This window comes from Melospiza melodia, chromosome 22 (assembly GCF_035770615.1).
Source record: "Melospiza melodia melodia isolate bMelMel2 chromosome 22, bMelMel2.pri, whole genome shotgun sequence".
Taxonomy (NCBI): Eukaryota; Metazoa; Chordata; class Aves; order Passeriformes; family Passerellidae; genus Melospiza; species Melospiza melodia.
The window spans coordinates 11,502,788-11,523,059 of NC_086215.1; the positions used below are offsets into that span (position 1 = coordinate 11,502,788).

At 59.6% G+C, this 20,272-nt stretch overlaps 2 protein-coding genes across 5 annotated transcripts; one reads left to right on the top strand and one right to left on the bottom strand.

Moving 5' to 3' along the window:
• Nucleotides 1-1,227: 1,227 nt before the first annotated feature.
• On the top strand, nucleotides 1,228-9,984 carry CUTA (cutA divalent cation tolerance homolog). 3 transcript variants are annotated; one of them, XM_063175076.1, is made up of 6 exons: nucleotides 1,228-1,308; nucleotides 3,657-3,805; nucleotides 6,417-6,476; nucleotides 7,763-7,808; nucleotides 8,041-8,090; nucleotides 8,530-9,984. In XM_063175076.1, the coding sequence occupies exons 1-6, from the start codon at nucleotides 1,228-1,230 to the stop codon at nucleotides 8,630-8,632; spliced, it is 489 nt and encodes a 162-aa protein (XP_063031146.1). In that variant the 3' UTR covers nucleotides 8,633-9,984. The 3 variants fall into 3 exon arrangements, with proteins under 3 accessions (XP_063031146.1, XP_063031148.1, XP_063031145.1); XM_063175075.1 differs by lacking the exon at nucleotides 1,228-1,308 and having other exon boundaries at nucleotides 2,979-3,805; XM_063175078.1 differs by lacking the exons at nucleotides 1,228-1,308; nucleotides 6,417-6,476 and having other exon boundaries at nucleotides 1,792-3,805.
• PHF19 (PHD finger protein 19) lies at nucleotides 9,821-16,239 on the bottom strand. 2 transcript variants are annotated; one of them, XM_063175074.1, is made up of 14 exons: nucleotides 16,059-16,239; nucleotides 15,738-15,819; nucleotides 15,563-15,643; nucleotides 15,375-15,475; nucleotides 15,125-15,273; nucleotides 14,699-14,794; nucleotides 14,410-14,478; nucleotides 13,934-14,054; nucleotides 13,477-13,544; nucleotides 12,736-12,906; nucleotides 12,500-12,581; nucleotides 12,282-12,367; nucleotides 12,085-12,180; nucleotides 9,821-11,793 (listed from the first exon to the last, which is right to left on the bottom strand). In XM_063175074.1, exons 1-14 carry the CDS (start codon nucleotides 16,233-16,235, stop codon nucleotides 11,454-11,456), a joined length of 1,719 nt encoding a protein of 572 aa, XP_063031144.1. In that variant the 5' UTR covers nucleotides 16,236-16,239; the 3' UTR covers nucleotides 9,821-11,453. The 2 variants fall into 2 exon arrangements, with proteins under 2 accessions (XP_063031144.1, XP_063031143.1); XM_063175073.1 differs by having other exon boundaries at nucleotides 15,548-15,643.
• Nucleotides 16,240-20,272: the final 4,033 nt, after the last annotated feature.

Below are 20,272 nucleotides of genomic sequence, written 5' to 3' on the forward strand. Positions count from 1 at the left end.
CGGTAATGAGGAGGGGGCGGGGTCCCCGGTAATGAGGAGGGGGCGGGGTCCCCGGTAATGAGGAGGGGGGCGGGGTCCCGGTAATGAGGAGGGGGCGCGGTGCCGGTAATGAGGAGGAGGCGGGGTCCCCGCTAATGAGGAGGGGGCGGGGTCCCGGGTAATGAGGAGGGGCGGGGTCCCCGGTAATGAGGAGGGGGGCGGGGTCCCGGTAATGAGGAGGGGGCGCGGTCCCGGTAATGAGGAGGGGGCGTGGTCTCCGGTAACGAGGGGGCGTGGTCTCCGGTAACGAGGGGGGCGTGGTCCCGTCGGCATGGCCGGTCTCCATGCCCTGAGCGGGGCCGGAGGTCGGTGCACGGTGTCGCCGTTTTTTGGCAAAACTGCGATAAACGGCGTTTATCCGGTTCGGGAAGGGAAAGCGCCGATCCCGAGAGCGCAGGAACAGCCGGTCCCCTCCCGGTGTGTGCCCGGGGCAGCTCCCGGTGCGGAGAACGTGCCACCCCCTCATTTTCTCTCATTTTGCGAACAAATCCGTGCTGTCAGACAACTCCTGTAACTTTGTGCCTCCAGCTCCGCGCGGGATTCCCTCAAACCTGTGACAAACGGGCGAGTCCCGCGGGCTGGCAAAGAGGGAATTGCGAGAGATCGTGGGGACAGACAGGGGGACAGTGAAAAGTCACACGGGGGACAACAAAGTCACACGGGGGACAATAAAGTTACACGGGGGACAACAAAGTCACACGGGGGACAACAAAGTTCCAACGTGGGACAAACAGCGCTCGGCTCTGCCCCGCGTCCCTCCCGGGAGATTTTGGGTACAAACACCGCCGGGACTCAGCCGCCGCCCGGCAATTTCTATCCAGAGACCCCCAAACAGACGAAATCTGAGAAAATTACAATTTTATAGACAGGGAAATGGAAGCGAAGGGGATAAATGGGGTCAGCGTGTCTCAGAGCTCAGACGGGCTCCGGGGCTGGCACTGAGGGACCGCCTGGAAACTTCGGCACCAGCTCGGGGGTCCGAGCCCACTCTGGGGTGCCCAGGCCGGTATTTGTCCCCCGGGCCGGCGGTGGCAGCAGGGGACACCGCGCTGTCCGCTCCGGTCCCGCAGCCCCGCAGCGGGCGGGCCCGGCCGGGAGGAAGGCCGGCAGGAGGAGGAGGAGGAGGAGCCAGCGCTGTGTCCGGCGGCGCTCCCGGCTCGGGCACGGCAGGTGGAGGGAGCGCCGGGCATGGAGGGGCCCAGGCAGCGCTGCCCGATGGCCCCCGGGGCACAGGGCTGGGCACGGGCCGGCCGCGGCACCGCGCTGCTGGTGAGTGCGGGCATGGACACACGGACACGGGGACGGACACGGGGACGGACACGGGGATGGGATGGATGGATGGATGGATGGATGGATGGATGGATGGATGGATGGATGGATGGATGGATGGATGGATGGATGGATGGATGGATGGATGGATGGATGGATGGATGGATGGATGGATGGACACGGGGATGGGATGAGAATGGACACAGGGCTGGATGGACATGGGGCTGGGATGGACACAGGGCTGGGATGGGGATGGACATGGGGATGGGGATGGGATGGATGCTGGGATGGACACAGGGATGGGGTGGATGCAGGGATGGGGATAGATGGACATGGGGCTGGGATGGACACAGGGCTGGGATGGGGATGGACATGGGGACAGATGGACATGGGGATGGGATGGACGCTGGGATGGACACAGGGATGGATGGACACAGGGATGGGGTGGATGCAGGGATGGACGCATGGATGGGATGGGGACAGATGGACATGGGGATGGGATGGACGCTGGGATGGACACAAGGATGGGGTGGACATGGGGATGGACACAGGGCTGGGATGGAAGCTGGGATGGGGATGGACATGAGGACAGACGGACATGGGGCTGGGATGGACACAGGGATGGACACATGGATGGGATGGGGGTCCAGGACCTGGGACAATCCCTGGGGAGCACAACAGACCCCAACCCATGCCAAGCAACCATGGAAATATCTCTGTGTGCCTCTGTTAGCAAACCTCTCCCCAAAGCCATCGTGCAGGAGGGGGGGGCTCCCTCTATCTGCTGGGAGAAAGGCAAATTTTCAGGTTTTTTTACACTCAGCATTGCCACAAGTTGTTCAGTTGGGGTTTTTTAACAGAATCTCATCAAAACCAGGCAAAAATCCTGGCAGGGTCTAAACCTAAAGCTGTTTATAGCTCACCAAAGCCAGGAGAAGTGTTGCAGAAATCTGAGTCTCTCTGCACTAAACTGGAATTTTGTGCTGTTCAGTGAAGTTCTTAAATCCTCACAGGGGTGTTTTCAGTTTTTCCACTTCAGTATTTTGGCAATCATGAGTTTAATTGGTTTATCAGGCAGGAATTCTGATGTTTCACCCCTTTTTTGCACCATCCCTTAGCAAATACAAATATTCTGGGAAAAAAAAGGGGTGGAAAATCTTCCTTTTCATAAAAAAAAGGAGGGGAAACACCAGAAAAAAAAACAAGGTAGTGTTCATGTTTGTGCTAATATTCAATCACAAATGATGCTGGGGATTTCCTCATCACATGAAGAGGAAGATTTTACAAGAAGATTAATGATCATCAGGCTGAACAGGTTGGATGTTTGTTTTTTCCCTGAGCAAGGAGCATGATTACATTTTAATCTGGAAAAATAGGTACAGCAGCACATCTCTGTTTGGCTTGTAACTCACTGAGGAGCTTCTGGGATTTGTTGTATAATATTTGTTAAATGACTTAGTGGGAAAAAAAAGGAGCGCAGAAGGAGCTCTAAAAATTATGATGAGAACTCTTGTGGTAATAAAGAATATTTCCTCAAATGGATTGGGAAAGAGAAGACGAGCAATACAGCACATCAGTCATTTTCCAAATGGAAAGGAGCTCCTTCGTGGTGACAAGAGAGATTTTTAATTCAATTTAAAAAAAAGAAAAAAAAGGAAAAAAAAAAAGAAAGAAAAAAAAAAAGAGAGATTTCTACATTAGTGCTGTAATGGCAGGTTTTTCAGAGGAAAAAGGAGGGTGAAAATAAGGGGAGAAAAGGAATATATTCTTATCATTTTTAAAATCACTGCAGCTGAACCAGGGCCAGATGCTGTTTATGTCAGAAACAAAACAAAAGACAAAGGGAAAGCGCTGCAGCCCAGAGTGGCACCATCCTTCAGCTGCTCCTCAGCCCTCCAGATTTACCTCCCCATTCCCTGTCTTACCTCCTCATTCTCCTGCACAAAGCCAGTCCTGGCTGCTGGGGTGGGGTCTGGGACCCCCATTAGTCTGGGGGTGACCTCCCACCGTTGGGGCCTGGGCTAATACAGCCTCAAAAGTGCCCCTGTCCTGCCCTGAGCACGAGATTGGCCCTTTAGGGGGGGAATGAATCCCTCTAGGAGCAGGTTCTCACTTTAATTCACTCACCTGAGCACTCACCTTGATGCACTCACCTGAGCATCCTCACCTTAATCCAATTGAACTGATTAAACTGAATTAATTCAATTAATTAATTAGTTAACTCAATTTGACCTGTTCCTGCAATGCTGAGAAATGTCCCTCCGGCCCCAGACAATGCCGGTGTTTTTTCCCAAGTGCAATATCTCGTGCAGTATCTCACTGCCATCACCCCTGCTGTTCTCTCCGAGGTGCTGGCGCTGCTGCTGCTCCTGCACCCCCTGCTCCGGGGCCTGGCTCTGCAGCTGCACTCGGCTCTCACGGGCAGCTACGTGCCAGGGACACACTCGGTGGTGTTTGTCACCTGCCTCAACGAGCACATCGCCAGGGACATCGCCAGGTACGGCCACACCACCCCTGCAGGGGCTGCAGCAGAGCTGAATTTATCCCTGGCAATTCCGGGTGCCCAGGGCAGCTGGGGCTGCCCCACCCCTGGCAGGGCTTGAGGCCAGGTTGGACACTGGGATAGAGAAAGGTGTCCCTGCCGTGGCAGTGACATCAAATTTAGGGTCCCTCCGACCCAAACCATTCTGGGATTTACCCCATCCATGCTCCTTTCCACTGAGTGCACCACAAGCCCTTGCCCAGAGCTGCTCTGTCCCAAGGAAAGCTGACATTTCCCTCTGGAGCCAATGCCATGGAAACAGCAAGCAATTCTCCATGCATTTCACTGCCTTGCATTTTCCAAGAACCCTGAATTTCTGGGTTCTCAGGTGGATTAGGCTCCAAGCTGATGTTCTCTGATTGCCACAGTCTTTATTCCTCTCTAGACAACAAAATGCCAGGAGGGATATTTACAGAGAGAGACAAGGCACACTGCTCTCACATGAAAATAAAGGGAAAAGGGTCCACAACAAACACTTCTGAGGTCTCTGCTCACCAGGCAAACCTCAGGGAATGAGGGCTTTCCCTCGATTTTCTCCTTCTGTTTTAATATGTGAGGCACTTAGGGTGATATTTTGCATGCAGAGTTCTTTTCACACATCTGTCAGCCCTGCCTCAATGGATGGTCTGTTCAAAGAGCTGAACCCGTGTTGCCTGGGGAAGTGTTTATGATGGACCGTGGAGTTTCCTGCAACACCTCCTGTGCTGTTTTCCTGCTGCCAAAACCCCTCCATCCCAACAAAGGGCTCCCAGACATGCCCAGGAACTGACAGGCTACTGAAAGGGAGTTTGTGTCACCTTAAATACTGCAACTGTGTTGAGGAATTCAAATGGAATTATGTCTGCTCTGCTCGATGTCTCCTATAAAAAAAGGAGCAACTGTACCTGGTGAAAAGAGCCTCAGTTCCTGAAAATGCCTCATCTTAGCAGCTTTGCAAATGCTTTCCACTCTTTGTTGCTCATCTTGCAGGGAAGGGAGAGGAGATAAATCACTTCCCCTTGCTGAGATATGTGTACTTTGGTTGTGGTTTTACTGGTGGAGTAATTATTCCTTTGTTCTGGAGCTGGGAGCAGTGAGCCCTGATTGCAGGGGATGACACAGGGCTTCTGCACTCATTTTCCCCCACTCCTTTTCCTGTGTTTGTTCTTCCTTTGCACTGCTCAGTGGAGCCCTCACTCACGTGGATCAGTCTGCAAGGAAATTTTCCACCCCACAAAAAAGGGGTTCAAGCTTTGGGAAAGCAGAAGAGCTGCAAGATGGAATTCAGCATCTCAAGACCTTCTTGCCTGTCCTGGGGGGAGCTGACCCCCTTGGATGGGTGGTGTGGCCACTGCACCTCACCCAATTGCCCAGCACCCCCCAGCCCCCACTGCTGCCTTAGACCTGTGTTTATCATTTTCTTTGCTTTTCTGCTTATTAATAATTCATCTGTCTCACTTCAGGGCAAAGAAACACACAATTAAGTACCCAACCCAAAGCTATCATGTATTATGCAGGCATTTTCCACAGATCACATTCAGCTTCTCACAATGTCCTCTGCTCCCCTGGTGGCCTCTTGTTGCTGCTCAGCTTGCTGGGACCAAGTTCAGGATCTCAGGATCTCAATTTATGGGGACGGAGCACCGAAACCAAAAGGTTCCTGTGCTGAAGGAGCTGCAAGTTGCAGGCAGCAGATCCAGACTGATTTGTGCCATGTGTGACACGACAGGCACAGCAGGGGTGGCTCTGCTCGTGCTGCTGCACTTTGTTGCTCTGAAGATTAACTCAAGATCCTCCAGGAGCACTGAATGCCTGGAGCTGCCTGCACATGGTGGGAGCAAACAGCCCAAACAGCCCTGAGCATCCTGGGGGCCTCCTTCTCTCCATCCATGGTCCCCCAAACCAGTGCTAAACCAAGGTGGGGGCACTGGTGCCCTGCCTGAGGGACAGCTGCCACCTCTGTGAGAGGGGCCAGACACTGCTCTGCTCACCAAACACAGCATTTCTTCTAAAAATCTTCCAAAAATCCTTCTTCTAAATCCTTCTTCCTTTCTTCTAAAACTCCTCCCTGAGGTTGCTTCAGTGCTCTGTAATCTCTGAGGTGTCCCTTCTTCCCGAGCAGCTCTGCAATAACAAACAGCCCTCACCTCATGGAGGGAAGGAATCTATCTGGGCTTCAGCTTTCCAGGATATTTTGGGTTGGAAAACCTTGATGTTTTTAATTTAGGATGCACATTCAGGCTGCTCTGGGAGGAAGGGGCACAGCTGGACAGGGGCAGACAAAGCCAGGCTGGGTTTTTGTGGTCCCACATTTCAGTCCCTGCCCTGGTGACCCCACAGCCAGAGGGGCACGGGGCTGGCACTGGGCGGGGTCCTCCAGGCCAGGAGCAACCCCCAAAGTCCCTCCTGAGCACAGGGAGGGTCCCAGAGCCCTCATCTGGAGTATCCCCAGCCAAAGTTCACCTTTGTTTTCTCAGGGTAATAAGTAACCCAAAATTCAGTGTCTCCAATGCCAAAGCTGACAAGGGAATGTCCCAGGGCTGGGGTGAGCTGTGGGCTGGCACTGAGTGTCCCCCTGTGTCCCCAGGGCCATCATGGACAGGAGGCTGGCTGCCTGTGTGAACATCCTGCCCAAGAGCTCGGCCCTGTGAGTAGTGCTGGGCATTCCCCCAGGAGAGCAAACCTGGGCTCTGCAGGGAGGGAAGGAGGGGATGGACACAGGCCTGGGTTCCAGAGGCTGCTGGGTGTGTTTGTTGTTGCAGATGGTGGGGATGAGCCTCTCTGTGCTCGCTGAGGAGGGCAGATGCTCTCACTGCCCGTTCATTTATTGGGTACTTGGTTACACAGGCATCCAGCAATTTAGGGCTTATGGTCCTGAGGACGTGGTGCCTGTTGTTAGAGACTCTAAAAAGCAGCCAAATAGGGACCAGAAAAGGCTTTTGCAAAATGAAGCAGCTTTTTCAGGCAGGAAGAACAGCGGGTTTGACCTTGGAACAGGCCCAGCCCTGCTCTGCAGGGATCCTCAGCTGTCCATGCAAAGGGACTGGACTGGCTGAGAGATTCAACAGCAAAGCCCCAAAACAGCTTTTCCTCACAGAAACCCCCTGGCAGGAGTGAGGAGCAGATCCCACTCCAGCTTCCCTCAGGAGGGGATCCCACAGTGCAAACCCATATCCCACCTAAGAGCAAACCCAGCAATGCCCTTCTTCCCCTAATCCATCCTTTCCTACAAACCCAGAGGGGCAAACCAAGTAACTCCCTTCTTCCCCTTATCCATCAAGTCCTAGAAGCCCAGAGGGCAAACCCCACAACTCCCTTTTTCCTCTAATCCATCCTTTCCTACAAACCCAGAGGACAAACCCAGTAACTCCCTTCTTCCCCTAATCCATCCTTTCCTACAAACCCAGTAACTTCTTCCTCTAATCCCTCATGTCCTGCACGCGCAGAGGGGCAGAGCAGGGCTGCTCCTGCAGCTCCAGCTGGATCCTGCTCCAGGATCCTGCCCTGCCCGAGCCCTCCCCTGCAGGCAGATGAGATCAGGACAGCTCCTGGCAGCGGAAATGTTTTCAAAGGTCACATCTGACTCATGAGAGGTGCAGCTCCTCTCCTGCAGGGAAAGAGAGGAGGAAAGCTCAGCCTGCAGGCACTGTCCCTGCAGGCACTGTCCCCCAGCCATGCTCAGAGCCACCCCAGCCCAGCCAGTTTGCCCTGGCAAATCTGCCCCCCTGGGCAAATCCTCTGGAGGGGGCTCCTGTCCATAAACCTGGGGTGCTCACCCGTGTGCTCAGCAGTTTTGGGGCCAGCAATGCTTCTTGAGCCGCTTTGTAAGGAAATGGCCACGTGCAAGAAGCACCAAGCAGGGAAAGGATCCTGAGGGTTGGCATGGCTGCAGCAGAGCTGGATTTGCTGATGCTGCTTTTCTTTTAAATCCAGGTATTTCTGGAAAGGGGAGCTGGAAGAATCCACTGAAATACTGCTAGTAAGTGATCATTCCCTACATAACAAAAATCCTGCTGGAAAGGGCCCCATCTGAAAGGGGCTGCAGGGAGGACTGGGGAGGGTGTCACCAACCTGCTGGGTTTGGGACCATCCCCGGAGAGGAGCCTTGGGAGAGCTCCTGTCACACCCTGGCCAAGCTGCACACCAGGATCCCTCCACATCTCCCTTCACATCTCTCCTTGAGGTTTGTTCTGGTTTTTTACTCTCCACAGTTGGTGAAAACAAGGACGTCCAAAATAGGAGAATTGTTCAACTACGTCAGGTGAGGCTCTGGCTCCACAGGAGCACTGGGTGTCCCATCCAAGGTAGGCTGCCACCTCCTGCTCCAGCTTTGGGGGTTCCCTGAGTCCCATCCCACCCAGAGGGGGTTAAGCGATCCTGCTGTATCTTACAAGCCATAAAAACCCAGAGATGGCACCAGCAAAAAGGAAAAGGTGGCAGAAATACCAACTGCTGGGTTCGCGGAGGGATTCTGCTCCCCACGCCGGTTGTCATTCCCTGACAGGATTTCCTGCTGCTCCCGGGGCAGGGAGGCTCTCTCAGCTTGGGGCCAGCCCCGGCAGTCTGCGGTGAGCCCAAACCCAGAGCAGAATTCCCACGTGGCACAAAGGAGCTGTGGGTGTTCTGAAGTGCGGGAGGGCCGGGCAGGGCTGGGGCGGCTTCCTGACTGCGCCGCTGCTCCGCGCCTGTTTCCACTTTAGATCCATCCACCCCTTTGAAATCCCCGACATCATCAGCCTGCCCATCGAGCAGGGGAACCCTGCCTACCTCCGGTGGATGGAGGAGAACGTCCCACGGCACTGAAGGGCACAAAGTGCCGCTCATTTCTGGGGAGCAATAAGGCAGCTTTTATCTTCTGGGGTTTGCTGTGACACGGGAGCTCGGGGCTGGGAAAGCTCCACTCCTCTGCCTGCCCCTGAGCGCTGGGCAGCCCGGAGCTGGTGCAGGATGAGCTGGGAAGAGCTGCCTGCACCCAGAGCTGTGCATGAGGATGCAGAGATGCCCCTGTCCGGACACTCGGGGCTGTCAGCAGCGAATTCCAGCCAGGAGCCGTGGCCTGGCGGTGCCGTGTGTCCCCACAGCCAGCCCTGACCCCGCCTGGCAAACCCCAGCAACACCCAGCAAGCCTCAGCAAAACCCAGAAAACCCAGCAAAGCCCAGAAAACCCAGCAAAGCCCAGCAAACCCCAGAAAACCTCAGCAAAGCCCAGAAAACCTCAGCAAACTCCAGCAAACCTCAGCAACACCCAGCAAACTCCAGCAAACCCCAGCAGGATTCAGCCCTCCCTGTCACAGGGAGCTGGGATGAGCTGGGTGGGCCAGGTCGGGGAGCCCAGGTGCCAACAGGACCACGGATAGTGGTATAAAGGATAATAGTGATGCAATGGTCTTGGGAGCCACTCACCTTGGTGCAAGTCCAAGTGAAAATAATGGACCTCTCACTAGTCCTAAACACATTCACACTCTCATCCCTGGCAACCCTCTCCACCCCCATCCTATTTGCACTTCTTTCCAACAACCTCAAGAACACCCCCAGCACAATTACAAACACAGCCAAAACCTCCTGCTTAATCAGCCTAATCCCCATAGCAATCTACATCCACCCCAGAACAGAAAGCCTCACCTCCTTCTGAGAGTGAAAATTCATCATAAACTTCAAAATCCCCATCAGCCTAAAAATAGACTTCTACTCCCTTACCTTCTTCCCCATTGCACAGTTTGTGGTCCTGCTGGCACTGTGCCCCTACCCCACCTGAGCTGAGCTTTGTAGAAGGATCCTCGTGTTCATGGTTTCTGGGACATAACTTAGGGGACATTTTTGGGGTATTTATGTGACTGGGAGGGGAATAAACAGGAGTTTCTTACCTGGGCAGGAGGAAAGGCCTGACCTGGGCTTGCACAGCTCACCTGGCACAGAGCACAGCCCAGCAGCACAACCCGTGCTAGGCACTGGGCACCCCAGCCCAATAATCCTCACACTACAGGAAAACAGTGACTTTGAAAAAAACCCCGCTTTTTAATTGTACATCAGACATATTAATTACAACTCGGGTATAATGAGAGGTGCTTACAAGCAGCAACCTGAAATCAGAAGGTGCACAGAGTTGTTATAATCTCTATTACAGCGAATGCAAAATATACTCTGCAACAAAAATACTTTTAAAGGCTCCACATTCAATTCTCTGCAAGAAGCCAGGAGAGGAGGAGAGGGAACAGAGAGGGAGCAGAGAGGGGCCAGGGCCAGGTCCTGTGGGTGCTCCCACTGGCACAACCCTGCTCAGCCCTGGCACAGCCCTTGGAAGGGCTCCATAGGCACTCAGAAAGGGAAATGTTTGAAGTGATCCTTCAAGGACAAAGCTAAGGCAGGACAGGCAGTTCTCCAGCTGCTGGACCCTCCCTGCCAGGGATGGGGGGACCTGGCAGCCCCTCTCCCAAAGGGACAGGGACACTCTGCTCTGGATGAGCCAGATCCCACAAGCACAGGTAGGACAGGACCCCAGAGCCCAGCACGGCCCTCCCTCCATCCCCTGGGACAGCCATGGTGGGATGGGGAGAGATGATGAGGACATCAAAAATACCTCTCTGTCTCTCTAAATGATAAAAACCTAACACATCTATCTGATACTGGAATCTTTTTTAAAAAGCCAACTGCTGTGCTCCTGCCCAAGCTGGCAGCATTGCTTTGCTAAAGGAGGGGCTGCTCCTTCTCTCCTGCAGACAAATCAAGCCCAGTGCTCACAAACATCAGCACTGTGAGAGAGGCACAGCCAGGAGGCCACAGGGGTGGCCACAGGGGTGGACACAGTACAGCCCCTGCCCCCGTGTCCTCCTCAGCCTTTTTTGGTTTGTCTGCTGGTTTGGCACATTTGGGATGAAGATTCCTGTAGGAACAAAGGCCTTGGGCTGCACTCTGTGCAGTGCCCATGGTGGTTTTAAGGCAAAGGAGGACTTTTTGGACGATCTCTTCCAAGATCATGATTGTCAGAGCAGGGAGATGGAGCTGGTGCAGCAGCACCCTCAGCCCAGGCTGTGGGGTGAGAGCCCATGTGCCCCATGGCTGCGACCGCCACGCCTGGGCTGGGTCTGGGGCATTTCCTCCCGTGTCAAGCAAACCACATTCCTTCCATGAGTGGTTGAGGATGAGGTGGGAAAGCCCGGTTTCCCGAGGGCACAGGGATGAGCTCTGGGAGCCCGGGGATGGGGAGGGGGTGGTGTTTGGGCAGCAGGAGCCCCTCGAGGCTGCTCGGTCAGGCTGGGACAATGGGGTGAGCCAGGCTGTGCCAGGCACAGGCCGAGGGTGTGGGGTGCCCCCCAAGCAGCTGCTCCAGCCGTGCCAGGGGGACCCTTCTGGAGGGGCCAGACCCCCTCGGTGCTCTGAGCACCACCGGCTCCATCAGCAGGGCACGGCTGGGCCACGCTCTGCACAAACACGGCCAGAGAACTAAAAATCGTTAACATTGATAAAACAGAGCGTCGGGGCTTCAGGTTTCACCGCTGGGCAGCCCTGCCCGCCTGGGCGCTGCCTCCCCCCGCGGGCGGGACCAGCGCCTCTCCTGTGCCTCGGCCTTCCCCAGCAGCCCGATCTGCTCCGCCCTGGCTCCGGGAGAGGTTCGGGGCCGGCGGGCTCAGTACGGGGTGGTGCCTTCCCACTCCACCAGGTACTGCACCTTGCCCTCCAGCGTCACCCGCCGTGCCAGCACCTGGTACTTCTCCCCGCACACCAGCCGGCCCGCGGCCCCGAAGTAGCTGCTGATGGAGGACTTGAGGTGGGACAGCGAGGAGTCGTCCTCGCTGATGCTCTCGAAGGTGTGGCTGTCGATGCCGCCGTCGGGGCGCTCGGGGCCGGTCGGGTTCTCGCTGCCCTCGGGGCGGTGCCCGCCCGGCTCTGCCCCTCCTCGCCTCTTGGCCCCCGAGGCGTAGGCGGGCACTGCCAGCTTGCGCTTGCGGCTGCCCACGGTCCTGCGGCTGCGGGGAGGGCACAGGGAGCGAGTGAGGGTGGCACAAAAAATGTGCCCCCCCCGGGTGGCTTCTGGAGGCAGCCAGGAAGGTTCCATCCCATCTGGGGAGCCCAGCAAGGACTGATGTCTCCGATCCTGCACCCCCTGCGGGTGCCACTCTGGGACCCCCGGCCCGTTTTGGGGCACAGGCAGGGGAAGCTCCCCAGGGCGGGACATGGAGAGGGGACACACAGGTGCTCACTCCCCTGGCCGTGCCACTGGGACCCCTCCGGAAGGGGGCGAGGGGCTCAGTCCTCACCTGGACTCGTAGGAGAGGCTCGTGGTGGCCGAGCCTGAGGTGCTGGTGGCGTCTGTGGAGTCCACGTCCGACAGGAACGTCTGTCCTGAGCTGGCACTGTGGATGGGGTGGGATGGGACGGGCTGGGATGCGGCATTGCCCCCGCCTGGCACAAGCGGCACCCCTGTCCCCCACAGCCCTGCTCTGGCTGCACAGACCTTTTCAGGCTCTGGATCTCGTCCAGCGTGAAGTCGAAGATGCTGGCCAGGTGGTGGTTGGTGCTCCAGGCCGAGGTGAAGTCGCTCTGTCGCAAAAACAGAGAGCTCACTCCTCACTGCCTGGCACAGGGGCGCTGCCCGCACCCCGGGACCGACGGGAGCTCTCAAACCTGCGGGCAGCCCCGGGCCGGGCAGGGAGGGGAGGACAAGGCACTCACGCTGGGAATGGCATCCTCCAGCAGGAACTTGGCCCTCCTGCGCCGCGCCCGCTTCTGCTGCTGGAGCTGCCGCGGGAGGAGGCTGCAAACAGGGCAGGGGTGAGGGAGGGGGCTCGGGCAGGGGAAGGGGCTGCAAACAGGGCAGGAGTGAGGGAGGGGGCTCGGGCAGGGCAGGGGAAGGGGCAGGGGGCTGCTGCTGCTGCTGCTCCTGCCGCGGGGCCAGCGGGGCCGCTCACCTGTCCTTATGGGCGTATTTGCTTTTCCCCCTCTTCTTCAGCTCGCAGGAGCCGCTCTCGCCCTCGCCGGGGGCTTTCTCCGGCAGCACCTTGCTGGGGGGGTTCGGGGGGACGCGGATCCGCAGGCGGAAGATGCATTTCTTCTTTTTGATCTCCTTCCCGCACAGGAACCTGGGCGCGGAGGGGAGGGCAGGGAGCAGAGCCCTCAGCGGGGCTGGCACGGAGCATCCCGCATCCACCCTGAGCCCCATCCCGCATCCACCCTGAGCCCCATCCTGCATCCTCCAGTGCCGTCCCGCATCCTCCTTGTGCCCATCCTGCATCATCCCTGCCCATCCCACATCCCCCCTGTACCCATCCCGCATCCTCCCCGCCCATCCCGCATCCTCCTGTGCAATCCCGCATCCCCCCTGTGCCATCCTGCATCCTCCAGTGCCCATCCCGCATCCTCCCTGCCCATCCCGCATCCTCCAGTGCCATCCTGCATCCTCCCCACCCATCCCACATCCTCCCCGTGCCATCCCGCATCCTCCTGCCCATCCCACATCCTCCTGTACCCATCCCGCATCCTCCTGTACCCATCCCGCATCCTCCTGTGCCATCCCGCATCATCCCTGCCCATCCCGCATCCTCCCTGAGCCATCCCGCACCCCCCCGTGCCATCCCGCATCTTCCCTGAGCCCCATCCCGCATCCCCCCTGTGCCATCCCGCATCTCCGTGCCCATTCCCCCGGCTCTCACCGGCTCTTGTAGCTGTTGAGGGCGTTCAGGAGGTGGGGGCCGCGCTCCGACACCGGGGTGCCCGTGAGCTGCGGGAAGGGGCGCGCAGGGCTCAGTGCCCGCCCTGCTTATGCCCAGTCCCAACAGACGGGGGAACCCGAACTCCGCATTTCGGCTCCTGCCCGGGGCCGGGGAGGGAGGGAGGGACAGAGGGAGGGAGCCAAGGCCCGGCCAGAGGCACCCGGGCCTGGCAGTGCCACCCTCGGGAGTGCCCGTCCTGCCCCGGGACAGGTTTGGTGGTGTGAGTGCTGGGAAAGGGGTCAGCTCTGACACTCCAAGGAAAATCCCAGAGCAGAGGAAGGGAAAGTCTTATTTGTTATTAAACCCCTCTGGAGCAGGAGCTGCCGTGCTGAGTGCTGCTCAGGCTGGGGTGATGTTTCTCACTCCCGTGGCTGCTCAACCCAAGGTGTGTTTGTACCTTCCCCAGCTGCAGAGGGTCCCAGTGGTGGTTCACAAAGGCCAAGATCTCCTCGAAGTCAAAGTATTTCTTCTTGCTCTGCACACCCAGGTTGTAGAGGGCGAGGTGGACGATGTCCACCCTGCAGCAAAGAGGGGCACGGGGTCAGCAGCCCTGGCAGGATGGTGCCACCACCCCCATGCCCTGTTCTGCCAGTGCCACTACAGCTCCCAGAGCCTCCCAAGCCACCTCTGGAACCTCCCCACACCTCACAGGGGAAGCAGCCCAGCCCAGAGGTGAATCCCAGTGGATGCCACGGCCAGGACAGCACCCCTTGGGCTTTGGGGAGAGGTGGGACACTGCCTGCAGCTGAGCCCTTGCAGGGATCATCCAGCCCCGTGTCCCAGAGGCACCTGGGCACATCCCGGTGTCCCAGAGCCACCTGGGCATGTCCTGGTGTCCCAGAGGCACCAGAGGAGGCAGAGCCCCTTCCTCACCATCTCAGGGGCAGGCGCTTGATGTACTCTGGTCCCTGGTTGCACACAGAGCAGAAGAACACATAGAACCTGCAAAACACCAGGGACAGGCTGGGGGTGAGGAACATCCACCCCTGTGCAGGGCCCAGGGTGGGACAGCTGGGACAGGGACAATGGTGGCAGCAAGGCCAGGGGCAGAGGGGCTCTGTGGGACAGGGCCACCTGATCCATGGCAGTGTCAGATGGGTCAGGGACACAGAGCTGGGGTGTGCCCATGGAGCCACCCCAGCCATGTCCAGCAGGGCCATACCTGTCCCCAAACATCATGGGGTCGCTGAGGCACTGGGTGCAGGCTTCGTGGAACCACTGCCGGCAGCGGTGGCACTGCAGCATCTTCAGGTACCACCTGGGCAGGGACAGAGCGGTGACAGTGAGGGCAGCGTGTGGCAGCAGCGCCCCAGTTCTCTCCCAGACACAGACCCCAGGTGGGGGGAAAAAGTGTGTCCCTAACTGGTGATTCTGTGCAAACAGAGACACAGATGGCAAAGCTGCTGGCCCCGGGGCAGTGCCCTGCGAGCCTGGCATCAAACATCCCCACCCTGATCCCATCTTCCTTTCCCCACAAGCCATTGGTGGCACTCAGGCTGCCCTTACTGTCCCCACAAAGCCATTGGTGGCACTCAGGCTGCCCTTACTGTCCCCACAAAGGCAATGTTGGCACTCAGGCTGCCCTTACTCTCCGGGCCCCCCGCAGTAGCAGTAGCACTGCTGCTGGTTGGTTCGGTGTGGGGAGTCCCACTCCAGCAGCTCGGGGTTGTAGGACAGCACCATCTTCACGGCTTGCAGCGTCCTGGCAATGGCTCCTTTCTTCAGGGCCCCCCCTTTCTGCGGGAGAGGCAGGGCCGGGGTCAGCAGGGCCGCCCGGGCCGGTCCTGCCCGCCGTGCCGGGCACGGGCAGCGCACGGGGCCGGGGCAGCCGCACTCACCCGCACGGCCAGCGCGAAAATGCAGCGGCGGCAGAACCACGGCGTCCCCAGCGGGCCCTCGGCGCCGGTGGCCACCGGGATGTGGCACTGCTGGTGATAACCTGCGGAGGGCTCGGTATCAGCGGCGGGGCCGGGCCAGGCTCGGCGGGGCCCGGGGGGGACACCCAACTCACCCAGCCCGCACTTGCCGCAGATGAGGATCTCGTTCCTGGGCCCCGACTTCTTCCCCAGGCAGATGCTGCACTTGGGCTCCTCCCCGGGGACACCGGCTGTGGGAGCAGGGGGACGGCGGTGGCACAGCCACGTCCCCGGGCTGCCGGGAGCCGTGCCACAGCGGGAAAGGGGGAATGGGGCAACACTCACCATGCTGGATGTCCTTCCAGAGCACCCAGTACTTGGAGTTGTCCTCAAAGGTGACGAGGCAGCTCTGCTTGGAGCCGCTCACCTGCCACACGAGAGCAGAACGGCTGTGGGTCAGCTCCCGTTCCCAGCGCTTCCCTGCTTTCCCTGGTGCCTGATCCCGTCCCTCGGGGCGCTCGGGTTTGGGGTGTGACACCCCGGGGCAGGATGGAAACCCGAAACGCCCAAGGACAGACACACTGAGCCGGGGACCGAGCCAGGGAACGGCTCCGCTGGCACCGGCGCCACTTCGGCTTCTCCCGTTCCCGGGGGTGCCCACGTTACCCTCTTGATCTTGCCGAGGTAGTAGAGCCCGTCTGTCCAGCGGCACAGCACGTACTGCCCCTCGCTCAGCCGGACCATCAGCTCCCGGCAGCCGCTGCCCCTCCGCGCCGCCGGCGGGACCCGGCCCGCGGCCGCGTACACATCGCGGATCAGCGGGCTCAGCTCCGCGCCCTCCATCGGCACCGCCTGCAGGGGACACACGCGCTGTCACCCGCCCTCCGGCACGGCACGGCACGGCACGGCACGGCACGGCACGGCACGGCATCCCTGAGCGCTCTGCCCGGCAGGAGCGAGGCTGGAGGCGGCTCAGCCCCGCCAGCAGGGGCTCAGCACGCTGCAAAGCAGAGCCGCTGGGACGGTTCCTTTCCACGAAATCCAGGGAGCAGCCAAAATCTTTGCTGCTGGCGAACAAGAGGGATTTAACCCCCGAGAGGCTCCCGCAGCAGCGGGACACGCCACAGGTCCGCGTGGTTCCCTTTTGGGAAGGGGCACATAAGGAATAAAAGCTTTAAATGTGCTGTGATTTGAAAATCGCGATTTCCGCGCAGTTTTGCGGGACTGCTGCAGGAGCAGGGATGTGCCAGCACCACCCACAGCGAGCGAACCCAGGCGGCCAAATGTCACCGCCACGAGGTTTGGGGTGCAGGAGGCAGAGAAAGCACCCACAGCAGAGCCGCGATCCCCAAGGACGCCACGGAAACGGCTCGAAAGGGACTTTTCTCCCCTTGGGGCTCCCGTCACGGCCACACGTGTGGCCTCACGGCACCACGAGTGTCCGGATCGCGACACGAGCCCGCTCTGCCCGGCCCTGCCGTCCGTGAGGACTCTCCCGCTCGCCGGGAGCCCCGGGACGGGCAGAGCGATCCCGCTCCCGGCAGAGCCCGGCGCTCCCCAGCCGCGACACCGCCGGGTCCCCGCGTGGGAGCGCGTCCGAGCGCTGTGGCGGCTCCGCTCCGCGCCCCGGGGCTCCCGCAGAGCCCCGCGCTTCCCTCCGCCCCGCCGCTCCCTCCCGGGGCTCCCCGCTCTGCCCCGGCCCCGCGGACACGTGCGGGAGCCCCGCGCCGCTCGGGGCCGGGCGGCAGCGGCACCGCGTCCCCCGCGCCCCGTGGCACCTGCCGGGGGTGGCCGCGGGCAGCCCCGAGCGGCGGCCGCGGCCCCGCCGCCATTGGCTCATTCAAAGGCGGCCGCGGCGCCTCCGCCCGCCCGTCCCGCCCGTCCCGCCCGTCCCGCGCGGTCCCGCGGCGGCGCCGCTGCCGCCCTTACCGCGGAGCCGCCGGCGCTCAGCGGGCGCTCGGGGCGCGGGCCCGGGGGGCTGCGGGGCGCGGCGGGGGCCGGGCGCGGGGCGCCATCTTCCCGCGCTTCCCCCGCGCTCCCGCCGGCATTGACGTCCCGGTTATGCAATTAGCGGGGCCGCCCCCGCCGCCTCCCACGGGTCCGGTCCCACCGCAGCGCAGCGCATCCCCGCGGCACCCACCGGCACCGCACGGCGCGGACCGGCACGGCGCACAGCGGCACCGACCGGCACGGACCGAACCGCACCGGACTGGCACCGACCCACTGGCGTGACACGGACCGGCAGCGACCGATCGGCGTGGATTGGCATCGATAGGAACCGAGCGGACCGGACCGGCAGGGCGCATCCCGGCTCGGCACATCCCGGTGCTCCGGAGAGGGCAGGCGGCATCCCCGGGGCCGGGACGGGGCACCCAGGGTCGGCCACGCACCCACCGCCCGTGGAGAGGCACCGTCACCCTCTGCCACACGCGGGACGTCCCCGCTGTCCCCTCGAGCCGGGGAAAAGCTTCCCCCGGTGCCCCGGGGCGGGGGCGGGCAGGGGTGGGGTGCGGGCAGTGCCTGCGCAGCCTTGTCCCGAGAGGGAACGACCTGTGCTCGCCGCGATTCCTGGAAGCGGGAGCAGCCTTTCAGCCTTTCTCTGAATCTCACAGAGAAAAATCAGTCGCTGTAAAAATGCTTCGGTCGGTGCCAAGAAGAAATCTGTAGGATTCGGTGTTTGTTGGAAAGCGGTGCTGGAAAAGCGATGTTTTCCAGGCTGCTCGGGCCATAGGAGAGCTGATTCCCAGAGCGGGGTCTGGGCCAAGCAGAGTCCGTTCGTTTTCCTGCCCGTGATGGATGCGGCCCCGGGAGCTGGGGCTCAGACGTGTCACAAATCTCGAGCAGCGCCAGGGCAGAGCGGCACGGCCCGGGCTGAGCCTCCCTTTCAGCACCCGGCACTCGGGAATCATTAATTTAATCAAACTTTCCCATTAAAGTGGTGTCAGAGTGCTGCACCTGCGGAGGGGTCGGAAAGGCGATTCCCGGAGCCGCGGGTGCTGCACGGCCGCCCCGCCGCTCCCTGTGCGGGGCTGCGTGAGAAAAGCCCCGTGTGAGCCAAGTGTGCCACGCCGAGCCGAGCCGAGCCGAGCCGAGCCGAGCCGTGCCCCTGGGCAGCTCCCCCTGAGTCATACCGGGATCAGCGTGAGTCACCTCGGCACTAAAATAACCCAGAACCCTGGAGCAGCCCCGCTCCGTGCCCCGGGGCTGCTGCTGGGCCCGCAATACCCGGGATTGCTGCGCTCCGGGACAGCGCCCCTGTCCCGGCCTGTCCCGGGGGCACCGGCAGCCGCTCCCTCCTCCCGGCCCCGCGCTGATGCCGCAGGAATGCGGATGGAGCGACACGGAAATCAGAGCTGGAGCGAGTTCACCGGGGGTGTACGCAGGGAGAACCTGACTGAAACCCTTCCGCACGGACAGAGAGCACGGGAACATCGCCTTGGGACAAAAGTCTCCAACAAAAGTGAAAAAAAAAACCCAAAATTTGAGATGTGTCCTGTATTTTCTAGTAACATAATTACAGCAACATAAAGCAGATTTAACTCTGGTTTCTCTGCAGGTGCTTCTGTCACAGCATCCAGCAAGCCTGGTATCAGATCGCACTGCAGTGAGCTACTGGGTGCTGCTCTTCTCCTCATCCTCCTCCTCATCTTCCTTTCTCCTCTCTTTCCTTCTCTTCATCCCCCTCTTCCTCCTCTGCACACCCACCTGGCTGTCCCCTGATATCCCCTTTCTGTGGATGGCGGTCCGTGGCGGGTTCTGGGGCTGTCACAGCACCTGGAGCAGTGGACACTGGTTCGGCACCCAAGGCTGTCCCACTGTCCGTGCTGGGGCAGGGCAGGGGTACCCGGCTGTCAAAAGCAGGTTGTTCTGTGAGCACGGGAACAGAAATGAACGAGAGCCCCAAAAGCGGCCAAAGCCGAGGGGAGCAGCCCCGCACCCTCCCCGGCCAGGGAGTGGGGCCAGCACAGCTCCAGGGCAGGGCTCCCGGCTATGGAATTCCCAAAAAACGCAGCTTTTGCAGAAGGGTTTGAACGAAGCCCTGTGTAGATAACTACTCCAAACTCCCATTTTTTCCCTTAAAACCTTTAAACTGCTCCCCTACACCCCGCGCTTGCCGTGGGGAGGTGCCTTCCCCCTTGCACGGGGATGGAGCACCCGGGAATGCCGGAGCAGAGCCCGCGGGCAGAGCAGCTCCCAGCGCTGCCTCTGCTTTGAAAACTGCCCAGAAATCGCTGCAGCCTCTTTTCACAGTGTTTTTCTTTCTTTGAAAACAGGAGTGGGAGGAGGGGTTGGATGTTGGCGTGTAGCCTTGGAGACCGGAGCCGAGGAATATTGAATGGAAACCCAAACACGGAGCTGCCGGGAGCTGCAGGCCTGGCGCGGGGATCAGAGCTGCTGCAGCTCTCGCTGGCCCCGGGGGCTGCCGTGGATGGGCGGCCCAGAGCGGCTCCCAGGGGCCATTCCAGCTGGAGGAACAGCCCGTTCCGTGGGACACATCCTTACAACAGGAGTAGCTCCCATAAGTTCTTCATTCCCTCTCTTCTCTCTGCTCCCAGGGTCCCAACCCCACTGGAGCCACCTGAGTGACCAACACAACCAGTTCAAGCCATCATGTGCAAGGTTAAAGTCCTTCACCTATCCTGAACAAGGGCTTATAAGCCAAAAATTCCCCTGTTTTTTTTAAATTTTTTTCATCTTTATTAGTCCATTAAAAAAAAAAAAAAAAAAAAAAAAGTTCCCTCCAAACCTTGTCCTTGGCCATTTCAGACCGTCTTAGCTGCAGGAGCATTTTGACTCTTTGCCAACCTGGCCGTTAAACACGGAGCAAACGCTGCTGATCTGACTCCCTCAAAGTCTCCGCGATTTTTCTGCCTCGTTTG